At 37.9% G+C, this 12,833-nt stretch overlaps 1 protein-coding gene across 5 annotated transcripts in view; it reads right to left on the bottom strand.

Moving 5' to 3' along the window:
• Positions 1-1,416: 1,416 nt before the first annotated feature.
• Positions 1,417-12,833, bottom strand: part of ZNF565 (zinc finger protein 565) — a 35,680-nt gene continuing 24,263 nt past the window's right edge. For all 5 annotated transcript variants that reach the window (XM_040632823.1, XM_008712183.2, XM_008712184.2 and 2 more), the window contains one exon: positions 1,417-2,867. In XM_040632823.1, coding sequence (XP_040488757.1) covers positions 1,597-2,867 — 1,271 coding nt within the window. In that variant the 3' untranslated portion in view covers positions 1,417-1,596. The remainder of the gene's footprint in view (positions 2,868-12,833) is intronic.

Raw genomic sequence — 12,833 nt, 5'->3', positions numbered from 1 at the left:
TTCTGTCATCTGGAGTCATATCAAAATTCTGAAAACATAATTAACCCACAACAGGTGAAATTCTAGATATTCCATTTAGAATGAGCTTCTAACTTTAAAGAGACTGGATTCAATTAGCAGGAATTTTATTTATATTTATTTTCACAAATGATAATCATCTAAAATTTGTTTCTTGGGAGCCATCCTTATCGAATTTTTTAAAATTGCAATTTTATTTAGCCTTGAAAATAAACTGGCAAGCTTCTTTCAGGGATTATCTATCTGTTCCTTGAAGTTTTAGCAGGTTAAACTGTTTTCTTTAAAGGGGCAGACTGACTTTTTATGTCCTTCTACAATCATTGATTTATTCAGGTATTCCATATCTTTGTGAACTTTGATATTTTTGTAAAAATCTATTCTCTTTACATTTTCAAATACATTAAAATCATGCATAGTGATTATTTAGAAGGAATATTCAGCTCTTCCTTATTCATAATACTAATGTTTTTTCCCCCCTAGATCAGGGTTGTCAATCATCCATCTTATATTGTTAAAATAAATAACCTTCATATGAAGTCTACTGTTGTTTTCTAGTTTATTATTTTTTTGTTTTTAATGATCATTCTTACCGTTGATTTGGGTTTATGTGGTTATTTCCCTCTAATTTTTAGAGTTGACATTTTTCAATGTGCTTAGTATATAACTGGCAATGAGTAGGAGCTGGAGATCCACATTTGGAGAACAAAGCCCCTACCTTCAATCCTTGGGTTGACAGGAACACAGCTTTGGCTACGCTGAACTGGTTTTGACATGTAGAAATTTCTGATTGCTTTCGAAGTCATACTTGAAGGTGGCTTTAGATTTCTAAATAGGCAGATTTCTTTTGGTTACTCTTCTGTTAATTTCTAATCTTGTGACTTTCTAGCTTTAAGTATCATGAAGACCTCATGATAATTATACTTGACTACTGTTTTTTAGAATGAACTATCATAACAAGTGGTTATGAAGGCTTTTTGATATTTGACACATTCATAAGGTCCTCCTCTCACAGGAACTCCTTAACAGTTATACCATTATTAATTAACAATGATAACTAATATTTATTGAACACAGGCTTTATATAAAATATCTGATAGTCCTCAGGAAAACTCTATTAGGTAAGTATAATGATCACTGCTTAAAAATAAGTAAACTGAGGAACAGGAAGACTGCATTATTTGTCCAAAATCAATACAGTCGGTAACTGGTGGAGCTGAGATAATGTTAAGATGTATATCATGGTATAAAAGGCACATTCACAAAATATCTTAATAAGGTCATTTTCTATTAGGAATTCTCAGAAGTTTAAAACATTTTGAGTGGTAACAGAAAGTTTTCTATATTCATATTAATATTTTTTTCAGCATAAGTTTTCTGATGCTTAGCAAGCAGTGAGTGTGAGGCAAAAAGAATTCCCACATTTATTGAATTTTCTTCTGCTATGAGTTATCCGATATTCTGTAACGGAAGTGACAAGTGAAGGTTTTCACATTAATTACATTACATACAAATTATCTAATATTGAGTCAGGTGTGAACTCCACATAAAGGCTCCTACACCCCTAACATTCAAGGCTTTCTAACCAGTATGGATTCTGTAGTGTTCGATGAGCTGTGAGCCAAGAATAAAGGCCTGCCCACATTCTCTACATTCATAAGGTTTGATTCCAGGATGAATTCTCTGATGTTCAGTAAGTTGTGAACTACGAATAAAGGCCATTCCACATTCCCTACATTGATAGGGTTTCTCACAAGTATGAATTCGCTGATGATGAGTCAGTTGTGAAACACGAATAAAGGCTTTCCCACATTCCTTACATTCATAGGGTTTGTCACCTGTATGAATTCTCTGATGTTGAATAAGGTATGAACTACGACTGAATGCCTTCCCACAGTCCTTACATTCGTAAGGTCGGTCACCGGTATGAACTCTCTGATGTCGTGTGAGCTGTGCATGTTGTCTAAAGGCCTTCCCACATTCCTTACATTCGTAGGGTTTCTCCCCAGAATGAATTCTTTGATGTCGAGTAACTTCTGAGCTATGGATAAAGCCCTTTCCACATTCCTTACATTCATACGGTTTCTCACCAGTATGAATCCTCTGGTGGACAGTAAGCTGTGAATGCTGTCTAAAGGCTTTCCCACATTCTTTACACTGATAGGGTCTAGCCCCTGTATGAATTCTCCGATGAACAGTAAGTTGTGAGCCACGAATAAAAGCCTTCCCACAGTCTTTACATACATAGGGTTTCTCACCTGTGTGAGTTCTTTGATGCAGAATAAGTTGTGAATGCTGTCTAAAGGTCTTTCCACATTCTTTACATTCATAGGGTTTGACACCACTATGAAGTCTTTGATGTAGAATAAGCTCTGAAGTACGGCCAAAGGCCTTCCCACATTCCTTACAGTCATAAGGTTTCTCACCTGTATGAATTCTCTGATGTTGAACAAGGTGTGAGGCACGACTAAAGGCCTTCCCACATTCCTTACATTCAAAGGGTTTTTCACCAGTATGAGTTTTCTGATGCTGAATAAGGTGTGAGCCACGGCTAAATGCTTTTCCACATTCATTACATTCAATCAGTTTCTCACCAATCTCATTGTTCTGATGTAAACTGAGGGATGTATGATGCTCAAAAGTGGGTATGTTTTCATATGTGACTTTTACTTGTTTGAAACAGCATTCCTGAGTTACTTGTTGTCTTTCAAATTGGCCTTTGTATTCCCAGTCATCTCTCAAACTAGAGCCATCAAAATCACAGCATTTAAGGCTTTCCATTATCTCCCAATTGAATGACTCTACTTCAGAAATATCTTTTTGTGGAAATTTCTCACACCTGGACTCCAGCTCTGAAAAAGAAAAAAAAATACAGTTTTTTCTTTTAAGAGAAATAAAAAATTCTACAGCAGACCAGAGAGACAAAATGAAAATCACCTTAAAAAGTGAATGGCTTGTATAAGTCTCAAATATTTTTTTTTTAAGATTTTTATTTATTTATTTGACAGAGAGAGACAGCCAGTGAGAGAGGAACACAAGCAGAGGGAGTGGGAGAGGGAGAAGCAGGATCCAGCGGAGCAGGGAGTCTGATGTGGGGCTCGATCCCAGGACCCTGAGATCACGCCCTGAGCCAAAGGCAAATGCTTAACGACTGAGCCACACAGGCGCCCCTCAAATATTGCTGTGCAATTTCTAAAGAGCGCATGAAAGTGCAAATATGATGAGAGCTCATATGGTGCCAGAAGGGAGCAAGAAAAGAAATTGAGCTGGGGTTTCTCAATTTTTATAAAGATTAGAATCATCCAGGAAGCATGTTAACAATATAAATGTCTGAGACCACCCCAGACTGAATCAAAATCTACAGGAGACAAGTCATGTGTGTGCATATGCTAGCCTGTATGTACATATCTATACATACTTAAAAACAATATATGTATATTTAAATTGAGGTAAGATTCACAAAACATAAATCCCCCCATTTTAAAGAGTACAATTCAATAGTCTGCAATACATTCCCAATGTCATGCATCTATTGCCACTATCTAGTTCCAGAACATTCTCATCACCCCAACTAGAAACCTTGTGCCCACTAAGGAGTCATTCATCATTCTCCATTCCCTCCAGCCCCCACTAATCACTAATGGCAGAGAATTTGCCAGTTTCTGGGCACTTCATATGAATAAAGCATCCTTTTTTTTTTTTTTAATTTACTTACGAGAAGGAGAGAGGGAGAGAAAGAAAGTGGGGGAACGGGCAGAGGGAGAGAATCTAGAAGCAGACCCCATTGAGTGCAGAGCCCAATGTGGGGCTGGATCTCATGACCCTGAAATCATGACCTGAGCCAAAACTAAGAGTCAGATTGAGCCACCCATGCGCTCCAGCATCTACATTTTTAACACTTTCCACAACATGATGCTGACGCCAATCAAAATGAAAATTCCTGCTTAAAGTTTTCCATAGTCTTCTCCTTGCACTTCCAAAGTCACTGGAAAAATTCCAATAAATTCCAAAATCACTGCCATGTTTCACAGGCTCTTGGCAAAGTGAGTCCCTGCCTATCTTTATTTTCATTCTCTTTCAACCAGGGACAATGCGCCTTCATGTTGAACATTGTCTCCTTTCCTCCGTATGTACCAAATCACAGGCCTTCTAAAACAAATGTAGGTCTTTTCCATCTTAGACCTCTCATCAGTTTCTTCCATCTATCAGGAATCCTGTCCTGGGCTCTTTGTATGGCTGCTTTTCTCATCCTTCAAGTCTCAGATTAAAACGCACATTTTCAAAAAAGCTTTCAGCCTGATTCTCTCTTCCACATCTTGCACCTGTCTTCATAACACTTTTTATCACTTGTAATTAGATTTTCATTTACTTATTCATCTGTTGATCTTTTTGTTTTGTTTCTCCTAAAGCTCCCCAAAGGCAGAAATATAGCCTCTCTTTCCTTCTTCTTCTTTTTTTTTTAAGGGCTTGAACTCATAATTGTAAGATCAAGAGTTGGACACTCAACTGACTGAGCCACCCAGGTGCCCCAGAAATATAGTCTTTCTTACTAGCTATTATAACCAACCTTAGCATATAATAAATTTTTAATAATGGGTGGTTGATGAATAAATATGGGATTCTAGAGAGAGACCAATAGAATACAATAGAAAGGCCAGAAAGAGGGGGTGCCTGGGTGGCACAGCGGTTAAGCGTCTGCCTTCGGCTCAGGGCGTGATCCCTGCGTTCTGGGATCGAGCCCCACATCAGGCTCTTCCGCTATGAGCCTGCTTCTTCCTCTCCCACTCCCCCTGCTTGTGTTCCCTCTCTTGCTGGCTGTCTCTATCTCTGTCAAATAAATAAATAAAATCTTAAAAAAAAAAAAAAAGAAAGGCCAGAAAAAGACTGAATTTTTTATGGAAATTGAATTTATTATAAAGGTGGTATTTCAAAGGGGAAAAGGATAGTTTTTGTAATAAATAATGTTGGGGCAGTTGGATACTCATTTGGAAAAAGATAAAAGTGTATCCATATATTACACCACTATATACCAGAATAAACTCCAAATAGAGTTTTAATGTTAAAAGAAAATAGAAACCATACAAATCCTAAGAGGAAACACAATGGATTACTTTATAACCTAGGTATGGGGACACCTAACAATGAAACAATGACTCAAAATCCAAAAGCAACCAAAGCAGACTGGTAAATTCCACTATGTAAAAGTGAAAAGCAAAAGAAAACAAAAAACTTGCACATGAACAAAAGCAACAAAAGGAAAATCAAAAGACAAATGACAGAGGAAAATGCTTGAAATTTATATAACAGTTAATAGAATAATCTTCATGATTTAAGAAAAACTCTTAAAAGTTTGAGAAATACCCTCAAAAAATTAAACATACAATTACCATCTGATCCAGCAATTCTACTCCTAGGTATACACCAAAAGATGTGAAAACAGGCACTCAAATAACTTGTACACCCTTGGTCACAGCAGCATTATTCACAATAGCCAGCAATTCTACTCCTAGGTATACACCAAAAGATGTGAAAACAGGCACTCAAATAACTTGTACACCTTTGGTCACAGCAGCATTATTCACAATAGCCAAAAGGTGGAAAGAACCCAAGTGTCCATCAACAGGTGAATGGATAAACAGAATGTGGTATACACATACAATGAAATATTACTCGGCTTTTTTTGAAATTCTGGTAAGTGCTACAACATGGATGAACCTTGGAAACATTATGTTAAGTGAATTAAACCAGATACAAAAAGCCACATATTATATGACTCCACTTACATGAGGTACTTAGAATAGTCAAATTTATAGAGATAGGAAGCAAAATAGAGGTAATCATGGGCTGGGAGAAAGGAAAAATGGAGAGTTATTGCTTAATGAATAGAGTTTCTATTTGGGATGATGCATAAATTCTGGAAATGGGTAGTGTTGATGGTTGCAGAACACTGTGAATGTAATTAATACCACTGGGTTATATACTTTAAAAATGGCCAAATGGTAACTTGTATGTGATATTTATTAAAAAAAAAAACAACTAAAAACCTAATTAAAAGCTTCCCCCACCCCAAGAACTATAAGCACTTAGAAAACACACCAACTAAGAAAAGAAAAAGAAAAGAAAAAAAAGAAAAGAAAACACACCAACTAAATATTCTGTATGGAATAAACAGTAACGGGTTTCCTACCAACAAAATATAGAATTCCAGTGGAGTTATACTATATACACTTTTAATTTATGCACATTTAATGATCTGTGTTCAAAAAACATATACATCCATGGGGTGCCTGGGTGGCCCAGTAAAGTATCTGACTCTTGATTTCTGTTCAGGTCCTGATCTCAGGGTCGTGAGATCAAGCCCTGAATTGGGCTCTGTGCTGGGCATGGAGTCTGCTTACAATTCTTTTTCTCGGGGCGCCTGGGTGGCTCAGTTGGTTGGGCCTCTGCCTTTGGCTCAGGTCATGATCCTGGAGTCCAGGGATCGAGCCCCACATTGGGTTTCCTGTTCAGCAAGGAGTATGTTTCTCCCTCTGACCCTCCCCCCTCTCATACTCTCTCTTCACTCTCTCTCTCTCAAATAAATAAATAAAATCTTAAAAAAAAAAGAAAAGATTCTCTCTCTCCCTCTGCCCCACTCTGCCCCCCCACTCATACTCACACTCTTTCTCTTTTTCTCAAAACAGACAAAAAAACCATATACATCCATAGTGAAGGAAACAATCAACAGAACTAAAAGGCAACTTATGGAATGGGAAAGGATATTTGCAAATGATGTATCCAGTAAAGGTTTAGTATCCAAAATCTATAAAGAACTGATACAACTCAATACCAAAAAATCCAGTTAAAAATGAGAAGACATGAAGACATTTCTCCAAAGAAGATTTATACAGAGGGCCCACAGATACACGAGAAGATGCTCAACATCACTCATCACCAGGGAAATGCAACTCAAAACTACAATGAGATATCACCTCACACCTGTCAGAATGGCTAAAATAAATAACACAAGAAACAACAAATATCAGCAAGGATGTGAAGGAAAAGGAACCCTTGTACACTGTTGGTGGGAATACAAATTGGTGCAACCCTTTTGAAAAACAGTATGGAAGTTCCTCAAAAAATTAAAAATGGAACTACCCTATGATCTAGGAATTGCACTACTGCGTATTTACCCCCAAAATACAAAAACACTAATTGAAAGGGATACATGTACCCCTACAATTTATTGCAGCATTATTTACAACAGCCAAACTATGGAAGTAGCCTGTGTCCACTGACAGGTGAATGGATAAATAAGACATGATATATATACACAATGGAATATTACCAGCCATAAAAAAGAACACAATCTTGGCATTTGCAACATGGATAGAGCTGGAGAGTATAAAGCTAGGTGAAATAAGTCAGTCAGAGAGAGACAAATACCATATGATCTCAATCTCACTCATATGTGGAATTTAAGAAAACAAATAAGAAAAAGGAAAAAAAAACACACAGAGAGAGAGAGAGAAACTAAGAAGCAGACTCTTAATTACAAGAAAACAAGTAATGGTTTCCAGACGGGAAGGTGTGGCAGGGGGAGGGGGGAGATGGGAGAAATGGGGAATGGTGATTAAAGAGTACACTTACCATGATAGGAAAAAAAATAAAATGATTAAAAAAAAAGCCGCCCCCTCCCCCCAAACAAACCCATATACAGAGTGGTAGACAGAATAATGACTGTCCCACCCTCCTCAGCCAAGATGTCCACATCCTAACTGCAGGAATTGTGAATATGTTCTATTCCACAGCAAAGGGGAATTAAGGTTGGAGATGGAATTAAGGTTGCTACTCAGCTAACCATAAGATGGGGATTACCGGGGTGGGCTCATTGTAATCACAAGGGTCCTTATAAGTGAGAGAGGGAGGTAGGAGAGTCAGAATCAGAGAGGGAGATTTGAAGAGGCTATCCGGCTGGCTTGGCTATGATCCAGGGAATGCAAGCTGGAAAAGCCCCGCCCCCCCCAAATCTGATTCTCCTTCTAAAGAAAGGATGCAGAAAGGAATACAGCCCTGCAGATACCTCAGTTTTAGCCCAGTGAGATGCATCTTGGACTTCTAATCTCCAGAAGCATAAGATCATAAATTTGTATTGTTGTAAAGCCGCCAAGGTGTGGTAATTTGTTACAGGAGCCACAGGAAACTAATACACACAGAAGGAAAAACCTGAGTACTTTATTGATGTATCTATCATATCTGTTCAGTCTTAACCTTGGACTCCACTCTACCATGGAAATGTAGGTTAGAGCCAAAGCACAAAGAAAAGCCAGAAGGTTGGTTCTTGGTTTTTGAGCTTTGAAGTGAAGATGTCTTGGTGATTTAAAGCTGGTTTAGGTGCATGGCAAATATAATTTTGATTATATACGCTTTTCTCAAACATGGGTTTTCAGTTATATCTCTAAATCAGGGGTTGGCAAACTTTCTTTTCCTTTTTTTAAATTATTTTTTAAAATTTTAAGTAGGCTCCACACCCAACATGGAGCTTGAACTCACAACCCTGAGATGAAGAGTTACATGCTCTACTGACTGAGCCAGTCAGGTGCCCCATTCTTTATTTATTGATTTATTTTAAAGTAAGCTCTACATCCAATGTGAGGCTTGAACTCAAGACCCCGAGATCAAGAGTCGAATGCTCTACCAATGAGCCAGCCAAGGTGTCCTGGCAAACTCTCTTTAAAGGGCCAGATTGTAGGGACATCTGAGTGGCTTGGTTAGGTGTCCGACTCTTGGTTTCAGCTCAGGTTGTGATCTCAGGGTCATGAGATTGAGCCCTATGTCGGGCTCCACACTCAGCAGGATGTGTGATTGAGGATTTTCTCTCCCCCTCTCCCTCTGCCCCTCCCCTTGCTCATACTCTCTCTCTCTCTCAAATAAATAAATAAAATCTTTTTTAAAACTCTTGAAAAAAAATAGAAAAACAGAATTCTTTCTGGGGAAGACAGCACTTTCCTTAACTGGAGTTCAAGGTTAGTGTTCTCCACCATCAAAATTGATGGTAAATGTTCATCTGTTGGTGCTGATCTGTAATGAGATTTTATGTGTTTATTTCATCTTCTGGAAATGTTTCATATAGATAGTACTGCCAGATACTGATATAAATCCATAAACATATCATTTTAATTTTGTATATGCACCCCTCAGAATGTATTTATGGAATTCAATAGGCTCACAGACTACAGTGGGCAGATGACTGGTTTATATCTTTATTGTTAGTAAGGATTAATTCCTAATTTATGAAATATAAGAACAATGATGCTATGAAAGGAGAATTCTGGATCATTAAAACAAAATCATTAAAACAAAATCAGAGTGGGTTAGGGGTGAGGGTGAATCTATGCAATGGTCAACAAACTTTTCTGTAGAGGACCAGATAGTAAATGTTTTTAGGCTTTGTGGACCACATAAGGTCTCCTTGGCATATATACACATACATATATATGTATATATATGTGTGTGTGTGTGTGTGTGTGTGTGTATTTAAACCCTTTCAAAATGTAAAAACCATTCTTAGCTTGTAGGTGATATAAAAAACTGGCCATGCGCTGGGTCTGACCCACTGATTATAGTTTGCCAATCCCTGGTCTAGGGCATAGGGAGGTAAGAGATGATAAAGGTCTTACTTTCCTCATAAAAAGAAATTCAAAGATGCTATTTCATACCATTCTCCAATAAAAGAAACCAGGGCTTCTTTGAGGAATGTCTGGGGCAGCAAAAAAAATACAAGATAAGCCTGAAACATGTTGTGGTACCAGAAAATAAAGAAGTACTCAAAAAAGAATGAGGACATGCCAAGAGAACCCATGAACAACCTGAAGGAGTTCCCAATGGCCGAAGCTTGAATAATTTGAGCAATGAAATAAATAATGATAGCGGTGGGCCACAACACATAGAATAAATACCCACAAGCCCATGTTGATAGAACTAAATCACTGAATAAATAAATGAATGGGAGAGGGGGTAGGGACAGCAATTTCTCACAGAAGAATTCCAATTAATAAATTTAGAAGGAATAGGGGCGCCTGGGTGGCACAACAGTTAAGTGTCTGCCTTTGTCTCAGGGCGTGATCCTGGCGTTATGGGACCGAGCCCCACATTAGGCTCCTCCGCTATGAGCCTGCTTCTTCCTCTCCCACTCCCCCTGCTTGTGTTCCCTCTCTCGCTGGCTGTCTCTATCTCTGTCGAATAAATAAATAAAATCTTTAAAAAAAATTTAGAAGGAATAGGGACAAAGAAAATCAACACTAGACAACACTATTGTAATAACTCTTACAGACAAGATCCACCAACGGATACCAAAATCAGTAGGCAAAATGTATATTCTCAAAGTATCTCCACCCAAGATAATTACCAATTACAGACGGAAAAACAGTAACTTTACAGGAGAAAAACATGAGAGACACAACCTTAACCCAGTGATCAAGTTGAACACCACCAGTATTAAGCCATATGTATATATTTTTTTAAAGATTTTATTTATTTATTTGACAGAGAGACAGCCAGCGAGAGAGGGAACACAGCAGGGGAGTGAGAGAGGAAGAAGCAGACTCCCAGCGGAGAAGCCCGATGTGGGACTCGATCCCCGAATGCCAGGATCACGCCCTGAGCCGAAGGCAGACGCTTAAGGACTGCGCTACCCAGGCGCCCCAGTATTAAGCCATATTAACACCAAGTATTCTCCAAAATAATACTCATCAAAAGTATCAAGGTCATGAAAGACTGAACAACCATCACAGATTACAGGCTGCTAAGGAGACATAATACCTAAATGTAATATGGGATCTGGGACTGGATCTTAGGACAGAAGGCGGCATTGGGGGAAAATTTGATAAAATTCTAATAAAATCTATAGGTTAGTTAATACTATTGTACTAATGATAATTTCCTAGTTTTGATAACTATAGTATGGTTATATAAAATGTTAATATTAGTGGAAGCTGAGGGAAGGGTGTATGGGAATCCTCTAATAATTCTGCCAATTTTCTAAAGCCTAAAATTTTTTCAAAACAAAAATGTTAAAAACTTTACTAAAAAGAAAAAAAATTCTATTTAAGTCTTGAGGTAGGGAGAGAAACACAGGTTTAAGCACATTTTTAAAAGTCATATTAAAGACTCATCTATTACAAAGAAATAGGAAGTATAACTTCAAAATCTCTTGAGGGTAGAAAGAGGGATAATCAAATGTGAGCAAAACAGGAATAGCTAGAAATAAGAGAAGAATAGAACATATAAAATAAAATGGCAGGAATAAGGACAGACACATTAATCATTACAATAATGAGAATATACTGAATCCCCTTCTTAAAGTGAAAGAATCTGGGGTATGTGTGGGCAAATTAAAAAAAAATAAAAATAAAGTGAAAGAATCTTGGATTGATTCAAAGAGGAAACTAATAGAATCTTGATTACATGGACACCCTAAGAGTGGCAATAGTTTTTTAAAAAAGGATAAGCAAAGGTATATCATAATTTTTAAGCCAACAAAAAGGGCATTTGATGGAATATCAGAAAAAACAGAATTCAAGGCTAAAAGCACTAAGTGACGTAATAAAGGATGGACTGTACTGATAAGTGTACAATTTGCAATGATTTATTTTTTAATTTTATTATTTTTTTAAGATTTTATTTATTTGACAGAGAGAGACAGTGAGAGAGGGAATACAAGCAGGGGGAGTGGGAGAGGGAGAAGCAGGATCCCCGCTGAGCAGGGAGTCCGATGTGGGACTCCATCCAGGACCCTGGAATCATGACCTGAGCGGAAGGCAGACGCTTAACGACTGAGCCACCCAGGCGCCCTGCAACGAGGATTTATATTTCATCTTTACAAAAATGTAAAATGCGGTAACATTACTTATAATACAAGAAACAGCTCTCAGAATTCCATAGCACCAGTACATAGAAAGTTAAAAGGACATGCAGATTCTGAATAATATAATCGAAAGGGTTAGAGGTAAACAGAGAGGCAAGTGTCCTACCCAAGGAATACTAGTTTTAAATACATGTGGAGAACGGGGTGGCTGGGTGGCTCAGATGGTTAAGCATCTGCCTTCAGCTTACGTCATGTTTTCCAGGTCCTGGAATCTAGCTCCCTGCTCAGCAGGGAGTCTGCGTCTCCCTCTCCCCCTCCCTACCATGCACTTGCGCATGTGCTCTCGCTCTCTCTCTCAAATGAATAAAATCTTAAAAAAATATATCCTACAAGAAAGAAGGTAGAATAAAGACATTTTCATGTGGTCAAAACCAGAATTTGTTGAGCAGACCTACACAAAAGGGAATTTTAAGGGTGTTCTTTAGAAAGAGAAAAAATAATTCCAGATGTAAGTAATAATAATAACAATAACAGAGAAGTTGGGGGGGTATTCAAAGTATTCAAAGATTCCAATATTGTCCAGCACGTGCTAATTAAAAACACTAGATACCCTTTACTTAGTGGTCACTACTGCCTGCCATGGTTCTGGGCAGTTTCACATTATTAATTCCTGTAACAATTACAATAATAACTACATGAGGAAGGCTCTGTTTTTAACTCATTTGCAGAGGAGAAAACTGAAGCACAGAGAATTTAAGCAATTTACCTAAACTCACAGATCTAGTAATTGGCAGAGCCAAGATCTGAACTCAGTCTGATTCCCAAGTCAGTGCCCTTAGCTCCTGCACGACCTTCTCTCTCAAACATTTAGAGAATAAACGAATTGCTGAATTGGGTAAAGCGAGCTGTTTTAAGAAAATAAGTATTTTTTAGGGGATGAAAGTACTTGCAGGAAAAAGGATCCAAAGTACAG

The sequence above is a fragment of the Ursus maritimus genome, unplaced genomic scaffold (assembly GCF_017311325.1).
Source record: "Ursus maritimus isolate PB19 unplaced genomic scaffold, ASM1731132v1 scaffold_19, whole genome shotgun sequence".
NCBI classification, from domain to species: Eukaryota; Metazoa; Chordata; class Mammalia; order Carnivora; family Ursidae; genus Ursus; species Ursus maritimus.
This window is presented reverse-complemented; position numbering and strand designations above follow the sequence as displayed.